Source organism: Halichoerus grypus, chromosome 2 (genome assembly GCF_964656455.1).
Source record: "Halichoerus grypus chromosome 2, mHalGry1.hap1.1, whole genome shotgun sequence".
Taxonomy (NCBI): domain Eukaryota; kingdom Metazoa; phylum Chordata; class Mammalia; order Carnivora; family Phocidae; genus Halichoerus; species Halichoerus grypus.
The window spans coordinates 196,414,788-196,435,167 of NC_135713.1; the positions used below are offsets into that span (position 1 = coordinate 196,414,788).

A 20,380-nucleotide genomic window follows, 5' to 3' on the forward strand; every position below is an offset into this window, starting at 1 on the left:
AGCACGTCACGGCAGCGTTGGACAAAAGTCCATCCTCTGGACGAACAATTCTGAATCAGAAAGGGAGGGAAAGAGCATCCCAAGAACAGCACCCCCTTTACCCGCACGGGGCCCGTCTTTCCTCCAGCCACACCCCTCCCTGCTCCACGCACACCAAGGAAGCCAAAGATTCTTGACACTTACGAAGGAGATACTCCGAGCTGTCGTGGTCATAGTCATTGTCCTCTGGGAAGTGATTGATCCGGAAGCAGTGGCCTTTATAGATCCCTGGGGAGAGCAAGAGGGAAAGAACATTGTAAATGTTGCAGGGTTCATGCGCCCACTCGCTCCAGCCTCGTGTACGGCGTGTGCGCCAGGCTCTGGACAGGCCCGGGGCACGTTGAGAGGAGGAAGGCCCGCTCTGGCATCCCCGGTCTGTGCGGGGATGGGCACACACACAGAGAAGGACCGCAGGGGGGTGGGGGCAGCGCCCCGGAGGTGACCATCTCACTCATGATCCACATCTGGGTGCCCGAAAGAGTGAAAGGCCCACCATCAGTAACTATGCAGGGACAAGGGGCATCGAGCTGAACTGCTCGGGGCAAGCCTGACCTTCGATCCCCCTTCCAAGGGGACTGCAGAGCCATCTAGAAAAATGATGAAGAATTTGCCCCTGGGAATAGGGGGAGGGGGGGCCTTCTGGGTGGAGGAGGAAGCTGAGAAAAGGGAGGGCTGGGGTCAGAGCCTGGGGAGTGGTAAGAGGTTCGGTGGCTGGACTCAGGAGGGGGAGGGGCTGGGGGCCATCTTGGGGGGAAGGTCTGGGTCTGGGTCAGGTGAGTCGGGATGAAATCTGCCCCTGGGATGTCTGTCTGTCTTTCCTCTCTTGTAAACACTTGTAAATCCCTCCTAACACACACTCCAAATCAGTGTGATGGAGGGACGATAACATGGAGCCAGAGAACATTCCAGAAAGGCCGAGACCATCTCCTGCCTGCTTTCCCTTCCCCGCTCTGAGAAGTAGCCTCCACAGAGGGGGAGGCAGGACACCCTGGAGGAGAGGCCAGGCCTCCCTTCCAGAAGCTTCTGTCCCGCTCTCTCAGCCCCTGCTCCCCTGCAGTCTGGGAATGCCCAGCACAGAAGGGGACACAGGCGGAGAGCGGGGCCCCCAGGGCGTCAGGCCCTGCCCTGCCAGCCACCCCCTCATGCCCGGCTCGGCCTCCCTGCTTCTGCAAGGAGCCCCTCTTGACAACGCTGCACGGCCGGGGCTGGGGCTGCTTCCCACACTGGGGCCGGTTCTTGTTGTGCAGCTGCTGCCAAGCGTCCCTCTGGCCTCCCACAGCGGGCCTGACCTCTTGGTTGGAGGCGCAGTGTCAGAAACAGGGCCTGTGCCAGACTGGCACCCATCTCTCGGTGCTTCCAACTGAGAGAGGCCCCCGACGAGCGCGGGGCACGCTGCCCTTCCACCCGTTTACCAACTAGCCTCCCCAAGCTTTGCCCTCTGCCGGGGTGCTGGGTGAAGACCCCCGCTTCCTGAAGGCCTCGAGGACCCATTGGGGGGTGGGCCGGGTTTGGTCAAGGGGTGGTGGGAGGACCCTCTGCAGGTCCTTACTCTTCCACGAGCGCCTGGGTTGGTGGAGCAGCACGAGGGGTTGTGAGTGGGAGGACAGAGCACGAGGGTCAGGCTGGCCGGGAAGTGGGCCCCACGGAGGCCAGAGTGGGCCAGCCAGGCCCTCCCCTCACGCCGGCCTCCCACACCCCATATCCGGGGTGTTCGTGGAAACCCAGAGCGAGGGTTTTCCAGGCAGGGGTGGCCTAGGCGGGCCGAGCCCTCTACCGGTCCTCCCTCTCCCCACACACCTTTTTCGGGCCACTTTATGAGCCTAAACAAAATCACCAAGTCATGCGTGCTTGTCGGACCAAGTCAAATAGTAAGAGGTTGACAACGAAAAAGTAAATAACGTCTCTTCAGACTGGCTTTCCAGAGGCCAGCCATGTGTATCTTCCCGCATTTTCCGCTGTGCACACACCTGTGCGCGTACATCTAGGTGAGGTTCCCCCCATTTTTTTAAATGGAACTTTTTGCTTGGAGATAATGGTAGATGTGCGGGCAGTTGTAAGACATAATACACGTACCCTCTTCCCACTCTCCCTCAATGGTAACATCCTGCGAAATTATAGTATCACAACCAGGACGTACCATGGTTTGCGACATCTGACTGTTCAAAGCGGTTACGCCTGCGGTGTCCAGCTAGTTCTAATAACGTTGCTATGAACGTTCACGTACAAGTTTTTGGGTGAACCTAAGTTTTCATTCTCTGGGATAAATGCCCAGGAGTACAACTGCTGAGTCATAGGATAGGTTGGTTTTATAAGGGACTGATAAAAGTGGTTTCAAGGATGCTTATTTTTTGAATGGAATTCTACATTACGCTTCAATCCATAACCTGCTTTTCTCGTTTAACAATATGTACAAACATCCTTCCGGGTCAGTACCTATAGATTTAACTTCTGGAAAAACTTTTATCTATTTTTAATAAAAAATAATAAGTTGATACTAATCCAACAGTCGCTGGAAACCCTGGCGAGAAATAGCCTAGAGTCTAGGACAAGAAAGCTTACTCCGGCACCGATAATGTAAAAGGGAAATATGCCCTTGGCAGAAATGAGGAAAGGAATATATTTATATATTCAATCTGAAAACAAAACTCAGGTTTTGAACTGTTAGCTTGCCTACAGATACCTTTGCTCCAGATGTTCCCTCAATAGGTTTTGCTCACCTCAACTCTACATTTAGGAGAGTTTTATATTCGATAGAAACTGTAAGTAGAACTTACACTGTCCAACATATTGACTGTTTTAAAAAAAACCCATTCTTTTTAGTGGCTGCATAGTCATCCACAGTTATGGTTTATCAATTCAACTAGCCCACGGAATCTCTTTCTTGGGGCTGTGTGCACGCACTATAGATCCCACCACGTACAATTATGCTCAGAGATACATTGAATGCGCACACGCTGTGGCGCATTGACCCCTTTACCTTTCCTTTCTTCGTTCCTTCTCGCCTTCCACACTGAACTCTTATGCACAGACGGAACAAATGGGCATTGTTTGGGGGTTGAATTATGTCCCCCTGAAAGATGGATTGAAGTCCTAACCCCTGGTACCCATGAATGTGACTTTATTTAGAAATAGGGTTTTTTTTTTTAAGATTTTATTTATTTATCTGAGAGAGAGAGAATGAGGGAGAAAGAGAGCACATGAGAGGGGGGAGGGTCAGAGGGAGAAGCAGACTCCCTGCTGAGCAGGGAGCCTGATACGGGACTCGATCCTGGGACTCCAGGATTATGACCTGAGCTGAAGGCCGTTGCTTAACCAACTGAGTGACCCAGGCGCCCTAGAAATAGGGTCTTAAAGATCTAAGCAAGTTAAGATGAGGTCACACTGAATTCAGGTGGACCCTGAATTCAGGGACTGGTGTTCTTACAAAAAAAAATAAAGGGAAATGTGGAAAGAGACACACACAAGGGAGAAGGTCATGTGAAGACAGAGGCGGATACCAGAGTGATGTGTCTATATACCAAGGGATGCCAAGGATTACCCGCCACCACCAAAAGCTAGGGAGAAGCAAGGAAAGATCCTACTAGGGTCTCAGAGGGACCATCGCCCTGCTGACACCTTGCTTTTGGACTTCCGGCCTGCACAACTGTGAGACAATACATTTCTGTTGTTCCCAGCCGCCTGGTTTGTGACAGTTTGTTACGGGGGCCCTTGGAAGCTCATACACGTGTTGTGCTGTGTGGGAGAAAATGCAGCGTGCCTCATTCACTCCCGGGGGGAGTGCAGCCTTACAGGAAGGTGAAGGTGCCTTGCTCACGGTCGTGTTCCATCTTCCTGCTCCTCAGCCAGCTGTGGGAGCCGGTGGGCAAAGGGTAAGAAGTCAGGTTCACTGCGCATCTCCTTGTTAAGTGTGCTGGAGTGAAACTCACGTCATCTCTCAGATTCAGGCTTTCAAAGCAACTTGGCCAGTCATCTGGTGCATGTCCCCACTGGGGCCCCGAATCCTCTCCTGATTCTCTCCCATTTTGGTAACTGCCAGCCACGGGGACCTCATTACCTCCCCAAGACGTTTCATTTTTAAACAGCTTTAGCTTTGAAGTTCCTGAAAGATCCTCCATAAAACTCCAACCACTGGTGCTACTTATAATCCCTAGGAATAAAAGAATCTGTCTGTCATGTGTGGACCCTTCAAATCACTGAATGTGTCTGACAAGATGGAAGCCAAAGCTACTTTTCCAGCTGCCCAGGATTTGCAGGTGAGGCCCAGAGCTGAGGATAAGGGATGGCCTATCAGCTGCCAACAGTTGAGACCAGACCCTCCCCTAGCAGACCTTATTAACAGGCAGGAAGCCTGACCCCCATCCCCATCAACCTTATCCCCAACCTTAGTCTAAAGAAGGGGGGCTGTGGAGAAGAAGGCACCACTTGTCTTTGGTACATGGAGTGAAAAAGATTGCTCCCTTCCCCCAGAGTCAAGGATTTGGGTATTTCCTTTAAATGAAATCTTCTCTAGGTCAGACATCTTCAGTTCCTTCAGTTATTTCTTTATTGATGGTTCCAAGAGACTTCTCCAGCCTAGCTCCCTTCTTTGCGTCAGCTTCCAACTCTCAGCTCCCACCACCAAACCCAATGTTTCAGAGCACAGTGGAGCTGTCCCCTCCTCTCCTCTGGACTCTATGCTTCTGTTAATGGGACCCAGTGTCGACTCAGGCTCCCAGGAATTTTTCTCAAGAACTGGCTCACCTCCCCCAACTTGTTTTTGTTGAACGGCATGTTTATTCCTAGGGACTTCACATTTATCCCTGTCAAATTTAATTTTGTTAGTGTCGGCCCAAAGCATTCGATAGGGAGAAAATGAATGGCTGATGTGAGAGGTAAGAGAGAAAGCCATTTCCAACCCACTTCACATGTGCTCTCTCTCCGTGAGCAGGCTATTTGCCATGTTATCTATTAAGTGATATTTAGGGCGGTTAATGATGAGATCCTGGCCGGGCCATGTTGCAGGAATACTGAGGCATTCCTGCGGTCACTGGTCTGTGATCCTCTCCTTCCTGGGGGTCAGGAAACCACTTTGTTTGTCACATGGCCTCAGGCGAGTTATTTCTTCATCTGCAAAACTCAGGAATTGGGCCAGAGGGAGCCTCTCCTGCTCTAAGATTCTAAAACTATTTTGTGTAGAAAAGATATGTGTGTGCATAGGTTAATACAGCCATTCGTCTATAGATATCATAGACCACTTTTGTTAAAGGTATTTCTAAAGGCACAGGAAACATCTGGAAAGAAATATTCTTAAAATGTGCCATGTTTCATTTCTGGGAGACAGGGTTATGAGCGAATTAAAGTTTTCTTCTTTACTTTTTTTTTCTCTGAATTTCCTACAATGTCTGAACATGAACCGGCAGGGCTTACTGAAAGAAAGAAAAGAAAGGGAATCTTTGATACTTAGTGACTACGTGAGCATCCTTCGGGAAGGACCACAGTTCCACTCAGATGCCGCAGCTGGTGAGTGGGGTGTGGACCTCGGAGGTGGGACTGTTGCGGGCGGCCTTGTAGCCTCTTGAGGGGCAGCGTCCCTGGTGCCCCGCTCTGTGCTGTGCTGCTCATCCCGGGTTATGCCCCCCCATGCAGCCAGGGGGAGCAGCCCCCACAACTTGGGGGGGGTTGGTTACGGGGATGTTGGACGTTCCGTGCAAAGCGGTAGGAGTAGATCACTGTACAAGTCATTTCAGGAAGGCCAGCATCTGACACAAGCTCCATATGGACCACTTCAGAGGTCTGTTGTCGTGAGCGGAATCCTGGAGAAAAGACGGATCACTGAACGTGATCGTTCGCGTACTCCTCTACTGCGTGCAAAGCATTTCCATCAGTGTGACTTCATTCGATCCTCACAAACACTAACTGCAGTCACCGACACCCGCTGAGAGTACAGACACGCTTTGCCCCCCACCTCCATACTTCTCTGCCGGCTTCTTACTCCAGCCCTTCGTCCATGCAGCCACCAGCTCTACGAACGGATCACCTGCCGATACCTCGATTCGGCTGCACCCATCATTTCTGGCACCCATCAGGGCACTGGGTATGTTGCCCCAGGTTGGGGGGCGGGGAGAGCCGCACTGCACGCCCACGCGTGGAGCCGGAAGATCGAGGGATGATGAAGATCCCCCCCAACCCCCCGCCGTAACCTTTGCGCAGGAGGATGGGAGCTGGTGGGTAAATGTGCCCATCCTCCCTCCTGGGGGTCCATGCTGCCTGCTTCTGGGGGCGGGTTCCAAGAGGACCGGGCCCAAAGATGGTCAACTCAGGGATGCTCCTGGCACTGGCTTTCCCTCTATCTGGGTTTCACTCTCCCCAACACCCCTGCCCCCCGCCACTGTGCCAGCTCCCTAGGACCGCCATCCAAGATACAGCACCTGCATGCAAGCCCTGGGCTCAGGCTACGGTGAAAAAGGTAATGTGCTGAGCACGTTCCATGCATCAGCCCATTTCATCTTTGCAATAACACTCCTTTGAAGATGGAAGAAAGGAGCTGAGAAATGTTGGAAAGCCTGCTCCCCAGGCCGCGCTGCAGAGAGTCCAATTCGGAAAGCCTGGGCATTCTCCCTTAGCTGGAAAGTGTCTTTTGCTCCATTTTAAAGAAGAGGCTCGGGGGACGCCTGGAGTGCCCGCGGCAGAGTGACGGCGCCTGGAATCCATCTTCTTGACGTCTCATCAAGTGTTTTTCCCGGTACCTTTCCGAGACTCCTCAGCAAATGTGGTGGGGGGGCTTCTAATGAAGCATGGGCTTCTGGTCCTCCTCCCCAGGACAGGTCAGGACGCGCAACCACATAGCCGCCAAGAGCGCCGGGTTAGCCTCCAGGTAATGGTTTCCTGACACTGAAGCCGGAGGCAAAGGCATCTCCGGGCCTTGGAAAGGGCAGCTGTGGGTCAGCGGGGACGGGTGGAGGGGCAGAGAAGGTGGCCTGACACGACAAGGCCCCTTTGGCTCGAGGACACGATGAGTGTGAGCATACAGCGCAAGGGCCAAGTGGAAGGAGGTGCTGAGTGGGGGCTTCTCTGCATCAGTCATCCCCCACCAGGATTTTCACTCTCATGTGCCAAGCGTGGTCCAGGTGCTAGAGCTTCAGGTCTGAGTGAGGCTCCGTCCTCACCCTGACGGAGCGAACTCTCGGCTGGGGGCACTGACAACACGAGAAGCCCGGAGAAATCACTGTGAGTATCATTTTGCGGGGGTGATTGGGGCTGGAAGGCGGGGGAAGGCATCAGAGGCACTTCACATTGTAGGCTCTTGGCCTGAAGTTCTGGCTGAGCTCAAAGCTGAGGTCGGGGGCGGGGGGCTCAGGGGTGATGCCCACATCTGGGAACAGACATCCCTGCAGAGACTGCTCAGACCCATGACAGCAGAACATCCCCGCCCTCCTGGATCAATAGGAGGAGTGGAAAAGCCCAAAGGAGGCCCAGCTGCTGACGGGGGAGGTGAGGGTGAGGCCCACCCATGGGCCAGCACATTCCAGCAGATTCATCTAAATCATCTTACATGTTGGAAAACAATCGAATGACATTTATTTTCCTACATAGTTATCAATTGACTTCACAATAATCTGAAATAGCTGTCTCCTAATGAGTCCAAATTAAGGGGGTGTCGCTGGACTGTGCCCTGCGAATTGGGCCGTCATATGCTGGTCCCAGCTCAGGTCCAAGGGCCAAGTGGACCAAGTCCTTACCTTGGGGTGGAGGTGGGGCACGTGGGAGAAGCTCAGAGGGAGCCTATGCCTCCCAGTCCTGGTGCCGATGACCCACCAGGGCTGCTTTCCCTCCAGTGTCTTCCCAGAGCTGTGTATCTGGCAGCTGGCCCCCAACCCTAACCCTAACTGCCTGTGGGAGGGGCGGGAACAGCTTGGAGGACTGGAGTGCTGTACGTTCCCAGGAGGACACAGGCTCTTCTACAAAGGACCCAGGACCTTGCGGAGGAAGTGGAGAACTGAGGGGCGGCCAGGCTTTGGCCAGGCTGATTGGGGGGGGGGAGGTGGGGAAGAGTATTATCCTCATGGCAAGAAGAGCAGCAAGGATTTACTTAGCACCTACTATGTGCCAGGCTCTATGGTAAAAGCACCTGTCACTTATTGACTCATATCACCTTCCTACTAAGCCTATGAGGTCCATAGGATGACTAAAACCATTTGCCACTAAGTGTCCTAGCCGGGATTTGAACCAGGCCACCCGGCTTCAGCAGCCACGCCCTTACCTCCCTCACTTTGGAGGCAGAAGGATGCAGTGCATTTGCAGAGAGTTCTGATTGCTTGGAGCATGATGCGGAGGTATGGGTCCCCGACACTCTTTAGAGGCGGGAAAGTATGTTTTCCCGGACTCTTGGGCAAAGGGGTACTGGCTGGTGGGTGAGGCTGATTAGCCTTTCACTGGAAGGTGGAGGGCTCGGCCATCCAGGGCCAGTCGGGACAGTGGCCGTAGGGGGCGGGGGAACTCGAGGGCCGTGCTTGGCTAAGGCTGGGAATTTGGAGGGAGGCTGATGCGCACACAGAGGCGCTATATGGTGGGCAGCACAAGCAGAGGGCACGGGCGGTGAAGGTGGGCAGGTAGGCCAGCCTTGTGTTCTGGAACCTCGGGGCGTGGCATGAGTGAGAGCAGCAGTGGGGGATGCAGAGGCGGAAGAGGCTGGGCCGGGTGTGGGGGTCTCACGTGGGAAGCGGGGAGATGGGGCTTTACTGCACAGTCTTCATGGGGGTGACTTGAAGTTGGGAGGCCTTGGCGGGCCGCGGCCGCTCCTCAAGGGAGGTGCATGGGGTGAGGGTCGTGAAGGGTGTAGAGAGAAGAAAGGCCTCACTCGGCCTCTAGAGGCCGGGCCTCCATTTCCACCTTCAGCCGCACAAGGTGTTCTCCCCGTGTGCGTGTCCGTCTCCACCCTGCCCCTTAGCTTGAGGACAGCAGTCCTATGGTTTAGCGCCCGCCCTAAGGACCGCCTTTTAACTTGATTATCTCTGTAAAGACCCTACCTCCAAATAAGGTCACATTCTGAGGTCCTGGGGTTAGGACTTCAACATAAGAGTTTGAGGAGGGGCTCAGAACGCAGGGTGAGGGGCACATGGCCAGGCATCCAGGCCTGGGGCTGGAAGGCTCCCCACTTCTCCCACCCCTCCAGCCCTTCGCTCTGCCCCACCTCCTGCTCCCGTAATCCCCCCTCAGAGTTACCCTCATGATTCCTCCACCTCCGTGCCTGTCTCCGGAGAACCGTCCTGGTAACTGTGATTTCCCACTTGGCACACTCCGGAGTCCTCCTGCGGGCTGGCCTCTCTCCAGCGGCAGTGAGCGCGGTTGGGGAACCACTGTCTGGGCTCCCGTAGACACACTCCAGGCTTGAGGAGGCACTGTGGGCTGGGCTGGACTTTCCTGGGGGTGCCCCCGTTCCCTGGCTCGTGAGGGACTCTCCGGGAGACCCCGTTAAGCCACGATGGCCTTCAGCTTACGTCGATAGAGCATCTGCTGTGCGCTGCGTGCTGGGCCCTCGGATGCAGCAGAACATCGCTTGCTAACAACTCGAGCCCTTTCCTTACTGGGTGCAGGGCCGCCCTGTACTTCTCAGCTTCCTTTGCAGTTAGCTGCGGCAGCGCGACCGACGTGGTGAGTGGAGTGTGAGTGGAGGCGGTGTGCGCCCTTCCCGGACAAAGCTCTGGAGAAGAGGGGGCGCCCCTCCCTCTCCACGCCACAGGGAATGGCGGGGCCACGCGACAGAAAGGGCCTGAGTCCCTGGATCCGACCGTGGAGGAAAGCTGCCCACTAAGAGAGCTATCCACTTTGAACTGTTCCATGAGCAATAAATCCACCTCTAGGAAGTTTAAGACACTACATGTTTTAGCGCGTGTCTGTTCCAGCAAGAATGATACAAGAAGAGAACCAGGCGGACATGGCCTCTGCCATCCCGGAGCTTTCCGGTTACAGAGTTAATTATGACTGAGGGGAGAGGTCTGAAGGAGGAGGCCAGAGTCTCAGAGAGCACTTCATGGAGGACCTGACCCGGGTTGCCGAGTGGAAGTCAGGAAAGCTTCTCCTCGTCTGGAAAATGGAGAAATATTTTTATGATCTTTCAGAGCCAAAGGGAGGCCCAGTGAGCCCCATGTTGGTCAGAGCACTTTGAGAAGGATAAATCCTGAGGATGTTGTGAGGGCGAATAGAGAGTTTCTCGGAGATGCCTTCAGACCAGACCAGAGCCCTCCACGTCCTCTCCATGGCCACGGGGATTCACAGCCTGGGAGGCCTCCTAGGGCATCATGACCACCCACCACCAGTGCCTGGGACATGTTTCATATGTGCTCTTTCCTTCTCTGGGTAGCCCTAGGTTAGAGTCATTGAGGTGCCTCCTTGTGCCTAGAGGATCTGTTGGGGTCTTTCCTTTGATAGAGACATGATTCATCCATTTGACCTTTACCCTCTCTCCCTCTCTCCCTTCCTCCCTCCCTCCCTTCCTTCCTTTCAAGATTTATTTATTTATTTTAGAGAGGTGGGGGGAGGGAGAGGGAGAGAGAATCCCAAGCAGACTCCATGCCGAGCGTGGAGCCTGATGCGGGGCTCGATCTCATGACCCTGAGATCATGACCTGAGCCAAAACCAAGAGTCAGACGCTTAACTGACTGAGCCACCCAGGCGCCCCATGCCTGTCCTTTCTTTTACTTCGGTGTTCACTGATTGATGCCAGGCCCTGTGGGAGCCCAAAGACATTGGTCCTGCTGGCAGGAACTTACAGCCCAGTTGGGGAGGTGAATATATCCACATCACCTTAAAACAAGCGAGCCAGTGACACGTGCTATGAGGGAAGTAGGGGGGTTCATGGAGAAGTGCTGGATGGGGTGTCTGGGACAGCTCCAGGGAGTGAGTTTCTGGAAGAAGGCATGCATGGTGAGGAGAAACGGAGGCTGAGAAAGGCATGTGGGGCCGCTGTCATGGGGGTGCCTGCCTCACCCTGTAAGGGGACTGGACTGAATGCCATTGGCTCTGGGAGGTGCCATTGTGAGTGTTCCTGCAGCTGGAATGGTCTCTTCATGACTAATGCAGGGAGCCCTAGTCCCCGGAGCATGGGGCGGGGAGGCCCGCGGTGGACCCAGGGCTCAGCCTGCCTCGCCCCCACCCACTGTCAGTCACAAGGAGGGAGCCACGTGGAGGAGTGATGGGTGCCAACAGAGAAGAATGGATTCCACAGCGCCTTGGACACCAGGCCTCCTCCCTCAGGTCTTGTCTGCATAACCAGATGGTGGCATGGGGCTCTACCTCCAAGACGCCTACTCCCTCGAGCAGTCTAGGTGAGCTACTAGGTCCAAAAGGGTGTTACTCTTGACTAGGAGAGTCCTAGTGGAGCATTTGTGAGAGGTCACTCTTGCCATCAGCAACAGAAGGAAGATGGCACCTGTTTCAATGGGGGCTAGAGTCTGGCTCCGTGTCTGCTAGGGTTCTGGTTCAAGCTCCTTTCCCCAGGTAGTGGGATTCCCAGAGAGAACTCTATTTCTGCCCTCAAACTCTGTCACTATAAACCCGCAACCTGGAGAGCAAAGTTACTCTGTAAACTGAGACAGCTCTCCAGGATCTGGATTCTAAAGCTTTTGTGCTTGCCCAGAGGGGCGGAAGATGGGGAGAGAAAGAAAGGGTGGGCCAGGTGCCTGGCACTAAGCCCATCCGAGGTTCTGAGGTACCTCTGGAGTGTACCCGTGGGGAGCCCCTTTCTCTGGGAATGGGTTCCTCACACAGAGTTCTCCCCGGTGGCCACTTTGGATGGCTCTGCCCCAACCAGGAATCCTGGACACACAGGTGGCCCAAGAGCTGGACCAGCCAGAAGCTCTCTTGGGAGTTTGGATTTTGGATCAGAAGCAGAGGGGACCTAGGGGCCAAGGGACATTGGGGAGTTCATGAACGGGGTGTTCTCAGGGGTCCGCTGTTAAACTTCCTCAATCCCTTGGACCCTCCACATCCAATAAAGTCCTCTTTTGGGATCTAGCCAGAAGAAGTTGGTTTCTGTGCCTGCAACCAGGAGAAGCCCAACACCCAACCAAGTGCACCTTCATCGGGGAAAGAGATTCCCACCCAGTTTTGGTGGGCTCTGAAGCCCGGCTCATACATCATTCCTCAGGACACGTGTGCAAAGCTTTTACAAGATACAAAGATGAGCGTAGGCTCCTGGGAGACCAGAGATCCCAGGGCACAGAGGGATATTGTGTCTGCAGACAGGAATGCTGAATGCCAGTCCCTATGCTGCCAGGTAGAAGCCGAGTGTCCTGTGAACTTCACCTTTCGAGGTCTCAGTCCCCTGGGAAAACCCTCATCAGGCCAGTCCGTTAATTATACACCATTATAATTATACAATTATATATGTCTCTGCTTCCTCATCTATAAAGTGGGGATACCTGTGCACCTCCTTATTCCATGAGGAATAAAGTAATGAGACCCCATGAGGCCAGCATGGAGAAGTTTCCCCATAAATGGTGGTTTCTCCACCATCCCAATAAAAAAGGCCTTCCTACTTGCTGGCGGTCAATAAACCAGGTCTCTGGACATAAGCCTGCTGTGAGGACCTCAGAGATGGCTCTTGGCCCCCTGAGGCCCCATCCTCACGGCCCTGCTCTTGCCCATGCGCCCCGGCCCTTGGGCAGGAGATGGGAGCCTGGCCTCACGCGCCATCCCAAATCCCTCACGTCCCTCGGTGAGTTCTTCAAGAACTCACAGCACCAGCCTCACGCCTCCTCCAACCCTTCGCTCCTGGGTGGGCCGGGATTTTCCAGGCTTCCTACCGAGATTCATAATTGAACAGAGCCGGGGAGACTTCCCCAACCAATAGCTCCCTTTATCTCCTAACACAGGGAAATGGGGGTTCAGTGATTGTCTCTGTGATTTTTCTACTTGTACTTGCTTGGGACCTGCTGCTTGGATGAAATCTCAGTACCGATGTTCAGGTTTTTGTTCTTTCTTTCTTCCTTTTAATGAGGAGCAAATCTGTAACTCCAAGGGGGTGAAACCGTTCTCTGCAGATTCCAGGCTTCTCCGTTGGTTTGCCTCTGTAGATCTCTGGAAAGTTATGCTCCAGTAACCTGAGAGTTTTAATTGAAGGGCCTGGGCGAGGGAAGGAGAATCATAGTGTGGAATCATGAACTTCTAGAAGGGACCTTTGGGACCATCCCCTTCATCCCGTTCACGTTACACATTAAGAACCTGAAGCCTGGGGAGGCGAAGGGCCGTTTCCATGGTGATGGGCTGGTTGGTGCCGCCAAGACTAGAATTCAGGTCTCCTGACTCCGAGTTCAATGTTCTTTTTGCCCATCGCCCGCTGCCTGCTCCAGTGCAAGGGTTCTCAGCCAGGGGCGATTTTGCCTCCCAGGAGACACTGTCTGGAGACCATTTTGATTGTCAGAACTTGGGGGAGCTCAGTACTACTGGTGACTACATGTTGTTACTATAACCAACTCCGGTCTAGTGACAGAGAGACAGCTGGTCCCACCAGGGGAAAGGAGCAGGCCAGGTTGGTCCCCTATCAGGACTGACATGGATTTTCCCTTGTCTTCATATATCTGTGATATTGCCGCTTTCAAAGCGAGCAAAGCCTTCCTGACTCTTGTGACCTTGCTTTCCCTTAGCCCCATGACCCATGGGCTAATCAGGGCTGGCTTCAGTTGAGCACAGACCTCCTGCAAAGCCCTGTGCTAAGCTCTTCCCATTTTCTCATGAAAGCCTTGAAGTAACCTCGGAAGTAGAAAAGCTCCTAGGAACCCATTTTACAGATGAGGAAGCCAAGACTGTCAGAGCATTAAGTAACTGCCGGAGGTAATCGAGCCCCCAGCAGCCAAGCCAGGATTCTGTTCCTGTCTGACCCTGGCCCCAGAGTCTCACCACGGTGCCTCCCTGCCTCCTTCTTCTATTTGAAAAAAGGCCAAGAGAGAGAGAGTGGAAAGTTGGGAATCAGAGAGAGCCGGCGTCTTGGAGGGCGCACACCTGCCAGGTCACCAGCATTTTCTGGTGGTGCGGATGGGCTGGTGTGTGGGGCACAGAGTCACTCCCAGAGTTTCCTGGGCGCTGGGGGAACAGTTCCTCCCGGGCAGCCAGAAGCCAGATGCAAACCCAGTTTTTAAGATCCTTCTCACTGGGGTGCCTGGGTGGCTCCATCGGTCAGGAGTCCGACTGTTGATTTCGGCTCAGGTCATGCTCTCAGGGTTGAGGGATCGAGCCCCTCGTCGGGCTCCATGCTGGGCATGGAGTCTGCTGAAGATTCTCTCTCTCCCTCTCCCTCTGCCCCTTCCCCAACTCGTGTGCATGCATGCTCTCTCTCTCAAATAGATAAACATATAAATCTTAAAAAAAAGATCCTTCTCCCTACTGCCAGCACCTGTGGTCCAGAGCGCCAGGTTAAAATTCTCCCTCACCTGCTAGAACCCTGGTGCTTCCAGGTGACTTGGTGAGGAGCCACCAAATCGTAGGCTTAGACCGGACTCAGAGTGCCTGGGCTGATCAGCCACCCTATCCCTTTGTCCCCACCCCCCAGACAGCCCTGGTGGCCTGTCCCTTTGTCCCCACCCCCCAGAGCACCTGACATCCTGCCTGGCAGCTTTCCAGGAAGGGCTTCTTTATTTTTGGCCCCTGTACCTTCCATTCCTCTTTAGAGCCAGAGAGAGCACGTCAATTCCATCCCCCCTCCCAGGGCCCTGCAGCCCAGGCTTCACAGCCACCCAGGCCTCCTCGGTTCGGGTCCACGCCCGTGTCCCGAGAGGCTGCCGCATGCCAGACACTGGCCTGGGCACTGGGCTACGGCGGGCAGTCAGCCAGAATCTCTCAACTTTGAGTCGGCACCAAGGGGGCTGGGGAGCCTGTAGCAGAGTCAGGGAAGCTGCCCGTGGGATCGACAGGAGCCCTGAAGGAGGAAGACTGGGCAGACACCGCTGACAGACGGCACGGCCCTGCCACGGCCCAGAGGCAAGAGGCAGGGAGGCCAGCTAGAATCCAGGCTCTGGGACAGGAGCCTCCCTCGAGGTCACCCACTGACTTGGGGCAGAGAGGAAGGATTCCCCAAGGCTCATCCGTGTCCCCGTCTTTATCATCCATCCCCTCTGGAAAACAGCTCTGGCTTAGAGAGACCAACACCCTCTCAAAGTGGCCTTCCCAGGGCTGTTTCACTGACTTCCTCCTGGCTATGCCCAGACTCAGGGCCTGGGAGACCTGGCCCCTAGCCTTCACTTGTTATCCCTAGCTTGTCCCAGAGGCCATCCTGACCCCCCTCCAGAGCAGGTGCCCTGCACCCTTGGCCCTTCTGGCTCCAGGCCCTGTAATCCCAGGCACAGCTCCATTGGCCTTGGCTTCCTCCAGGAGATTGGGAGCTAAGGCCTGGGGCTTTTGCTTGCACGGAAAAAAAAAAAAAAACCCAAAAATGCAAAATATAAAAGCTAACTTCCCTGCGTCCAAGGCTCAGCAGGGCCCGCGAGCAGGGTGTTGGTGGGCTGGGACGTGGCAGCTCCAGGCTGGTTGTGAGCTGGTGTCGCTCACTACGCCGGAGAAACCCCCCAGGAAGAGAGCCCCACAACGGTCATTGTGACTCAAGCAGACCGTTTATGGGGAGGATAAAAGTTAATGGGAAGCCATATCCCAGCTTCTCACCATTAAGCACGAGAAATGCTGGCGAAAGACACAAAGGGAGAGAGGAGAGGCCCCGCATGCCGCAGGGCTCTGTGCGCAGGGAGCCCGGGTGGGTACCCGGCCGAAGCGGGTGGCAAGGAGCCACATTCGTCCCCTAATTAGGAAGGCAATCAGTGTTTGCACACCACTGATTTCACATCATCTCCAGGGGCTTCGAAATCTGTGACTCACCATCCCTTCCCGGGCCCACTGAAAGTCAGTGGGGGCGGAGGGGCCGGCCCTCTCCCTATTCGTCTAACCAAAGCCCGCTGTCCGGAGGCCACCCAGCCGGCAGCCTGAACTTGCAGCCTCCTCTATCCTGAGAGCGTGCAGGTGCCCTGGTTTCTTGCCGCTCTGCGGAGATGGGCGGGGGACGCAGGACCAAAGTCTGCAGAGGGGAGCCCCTCGGGGCTGGAGCAGCTGCTCCCACACTAACTGCCACCATTGCTACAATGAGGACGACCACCAGGAGCAGCTAACACGTACTGAGGCTCTCTCCGTCCTAAGCGCTTTATGTCTTCACTCATCGAGGCCTCCTACAGCCCTCTCTTGTGGGTTCTGCCGTTATCATCCACCCCATTTTCCAGATGGGAAAACTGAGGCCCTGAGGGGTTAAGTGACGTGCCCGGGGCTGCCCAAATCCTAAGTGCAGAGCTGGAATTAGAACCCAGGCAATCGTCCTTCAGAGCCCGGGTGCTTAGACCCCCGGCTCTACCACCAGCACGGACTCTATATAATACGTACATGGATACAGGCACTTGCTGGCCATGCAAGGGCTGAGGGAGTCCTAACCCATCTGCTGGAATGTTTCGTGAGCTACCTGGACCATCTCAGGAGCACCTCCCACTCGCCAGCTTCTGTAGGTCCTGGGCTGGGGGCCCAAGGGGACCAACCAAGAGGACAACTCCACCTGGATGGCACGGCTCATACTTAAACTCTCATCCCACCCCTGGTAACCCTCCGCTTCCTCCCACTGTGGTGTTGCCCCGACCCTCTGGGAGGTCCTCACTGGAAGGCACCCTGTCTCTTCCCTCTTTGTCCCCTTGCCTATATTCCATCCACCAGCCGATCTTGCGACGTGACCCCCGCAGGATGCCTCAGGCCCATCACTCCCCTCCATTCACACGACGTGCCGTCATCTGGGTTTGCATGGCCTTTCTCTTAACTGGTATTCTGTCACTGCCTCCCTCAGAATCACCTGCTGGGGTGGTCTGGTGACACGGGACTGGCCACAGCACCGTCGGTGACTTTCTACCTCCTGCAGGATAAAGTTTGGGCATGCGGGCCAGTAAGGGCTGGTTCCCACTGACCGCGAGTCTCATGGCTGGCCCCGTCCTCCAAAAACACTGAGCTGTGTGCAGTGTTCCTCACTCCAGGTGTGCTCTTCTGAGCTGTCTTCTGGTTCTGGCTTTCCCTCTTGTCTGGAGTTTTCCTCCTTGTGAACTTCCAAAAGTCATCAGGGCAGGTGCTGCTCCTTCCAAGAAGCCTTCCTTGACCCACCGCCACCTTCTTTTTTGAGTCCATATAATGCTCTGTGCACACCCCTATTGCTGCAGCTTCCCGCCTTACATTTAAATCGGGTCTCCTCCCTGAGCCAGACGGCCAGGTCTGAGACTTATCTTTGAATCTGGAGGTCCTATTCCGGTCTGCTCGATCCATGGTGGTTGGATTGCACTGAACTTCTCCAAAGGGAGTTTCTGTGGGATTGGAGACATGGCAGGGGGGTGTCACTGTTCTCTCTTGGTCCCCTGGTTCCGCGTCCACATGGGAAAGGTGGAGAGAACATCTGCTCGGCCCTCCCATCTGTCTTGCCCAGCAGTGGGTGAAAATTCCCAGAAAAGGCACGGTATGCCCACTCGCAAAGCCCAAAGGCACTGGCAGTTCAGGCACTGCCTTTGTTCACGAGATGCCAACGGAACGCGCCGCTTGTCGTCAACCTTCCTAAGTCAACAAATCATGGAAGCACGAGCCGATTGTAATATGATAAATACAACTTGATCTAGAGGCGAATCCTTGGGCTGCCCAGCCGGGGACCCAGGGTGACCGGCTGCCAGACTAGCTCCATTTTAACCAACTCTAAAACCAGAGTAAAAACTGCCCCTCGTAAATAGGGAGGGACAAAAGGGAAAAAGGAAAAACCCAGAGGCCTGTCTGGATCCCGCTTTCAACACAGCACGTGCTACCGTGAACTCCTCGTCTTGATGTTTCAGAAGACACGTTGGCCCATCCAGAGAAGATGCGGGCAAATGGGAGGTGTGGGCTCCTGAGACCCTGGCCGGGGCGACGCCTGGGAGAGCCTGAGCCGGCCGTCCGTCTGCCCTTGGGACACCTGCCCCGCACCTTCCTCAGCCAGAGCTCGGAAGTCTGCACTTCCTTGGGCACCGCGAGAAGCCCTCGCCGTGTGATGGTAAAGCTTTCATTATTCAGGAAGCCATTTTTCCTCCCGACTGAAATCCTGAAATCCGGATCTGGACATAGGAACAGCACAGCCTCCAGATCCCCCGCTGGACCTCGCCCTGCCTGCGGACGGAAGCTCAGGACGCCCATCTCCAGCACTTCAAGTCACAGCCAGGAGAACGAGGCCCGTCAAGGTGCCATGACCGGGGTCAGCAGCGCGACCGTGGCCGGGAGCCAGCACCATGTCCGTGGAGGCCTGAATATGTTACATCTAATGGCTCTGAGTTAGAGAGGCTTTATACCTTGAGATACCAGAATAAACCTGATTTGAAACTGGCCCAGGGGAAATTTGTTAAAGAGAAATAAAGATGTTGGACGGAGTCTCTCGCACATTGCAAGGTGGCTTTCTCCACCTACGTTCGCAAGGCCGTGGATTGCTGGGTGATCCGGGTGGCAAATTGTTCCAACCCGTGGTGCTCCAGCTCATGTCAATGCTGTGGCGCCCCCATTCCTCACTCCTCTCCCCGTCCTGGAGATGTCACTCCTTCGCTCACGACCTGCTCGCCAGTCAGCCTCCAAGAAAGAGGGGAGGGGCAGCAGAGAGTGACTTTGTGTGGCCACCCTGCCACGTGGCCCTTAGATTTACCACCTGTCCCCATTTTACAGAGAAGGAAACTGAGACTCCAAGAAGCAGCAGAGAGGCCAGGATTTGAACTCAGCTCTCTGGTTCCAAAGTGCACACTTTTTACTCACGCGACACCCAGCTTAGTGGTCACCAGGACTGGGCCACCTGGGGGCCAATTTAGGAGTCAGCTGAGTCCGCTAGGGGCTGTTCCTCTTTGGTGAGTTGTTTAACCCCTCTGTGCCTTGTTTTCCTGCTTCGAGCAGCCAGGATAACCGTAGGACCTGCATCCAAGGGGAGGATTAGGTACAGCACGAGAGGTCCTTGGCCACGTGCCTGATGTGCCTTCCCCGCGTGTATCTGCCCAGCCTTGAGACACTATTGTCCCTGAATGTGTCATCCCGCGAGCAAGGGCACAGGCATGTGGTGGGGACGGCGATGGGGGAGAAGGTAGATGGACTGGAGTGCACCTGTTCTGGGGGCCCAGACCAGCCCCAGCAGGGGTGAGAAGCTGCCTTCTGCCCCCAAATGCATATGCTTTACTTCAAGCAGACAAGCACGTTGGACAGAGGTAAGCAGGGGCAACACGGAGTGTGGCAGATGCCAAAGCCCTGGAAGCCGGTAGCCTTGCCTGCCAGGCTCTCGAGCCCACGGCTCCAACCGAGCCCTAATTCACAGGGCTGCTGCCACCGCTTGTTAATAAATGAGAGAGAACCTCTCAGCAAATGTTGAGCCCCGACATGGTGCTTGCAGCCCCCGCTGCGAGCCTCGGGCCCACACGACCACGAGCCAGCCGGCCTCCGGGTGAGTGAGGCGGGGAGGGTGGCCAGGCATGAGGTCTCTTACAGCCAGTCGGAGCCAGGGTGGGAATGTTGGGCGCTGGGGTGGGTGTTGCGTCTGGGATTTCCTTTGGGGAACTCAGAGGCAGCCAGGTTTGGAGGGCCCTGTGTTTGCTGACACAGATCGGGATCGCTGGTTGGAGTCTGAAAGGTCAGTCTGATGAGTGTGTTTTCCAACTGTCTGGGGAGCTAGAGAGTAGAGTGAGGAAAGGAAACATAACTCACCATCCTTATTGGGGGACCTGTAACTGGCCTGAGGAGAGTGAGGTTCTAAGAGCAGAAGGGACCCCCCCAGTTCCACCCCTGGAGACGGGCTCTATTTCAGAGAGAGAAGCCCACTGTCTCTGTCCCCATACTTTGATTTAGGGAGACCTGCTGGAGGAAATTGGGCTACCCACAGAGGGATGCACTTACATTCGGGGACTCTGTACCTTCTTTCATAAAGGGTCTCTCGGTGCCCCCACGGGCAGGGACCCCATCTTCCTGGGAAGTCCTGCTTGGGTGATGTTTATATCTACAGCCCTATCAGGAACAGATCTAGATTTTGTTGGGCCCTGAAGTTTGTGCAATTAGACACCCTCCTAAAGAAAAAGAACACACAAAATTAAGCCTAGGAAGTGCCCGTGCAAGGGAGGGACCTGAGGCTTCTTAAGCATCACATTAAGTCCATCTTTGGGCTAACCCAGCCCAGGCGACCCAGGCCCCATGGCTGATCTTGCTCAGAGAAAGCGATGTGAACACCACAGCCCCCTCCCACTCTGTTACCTTTTCAAGAAGCCCCCTGCCAGACCTATGGTCTCTACTTCAGGCTCCAGGGAGTGCTAGGTTGAGCGAA

The 20,380-nt window shown here is 55.0% G+C and overlaps 1 protein-coding gene across 1 annotated transcript in view; it reads right to left on the reverse strand.

Moving 5' to 3' along the window:
- CACNG4 (calcium voltage-gated channel auxiliary subunit gamma 4) overlaps nt 1-20,380 on the reverse strand; it is a 57,415-nt gene that overhangs the window by 11,640 nt on the left and 25,395 nt on the right. The window contains exon 2 of the mRNA XM_036106833.2: nt 184-267. Coding sequence (XP_035962726.1) covers nt 184-267 — 84 coding nt within the window. The remainder of the gene's footprint in view (nt 1-183; nt 268-20,380) is intronic.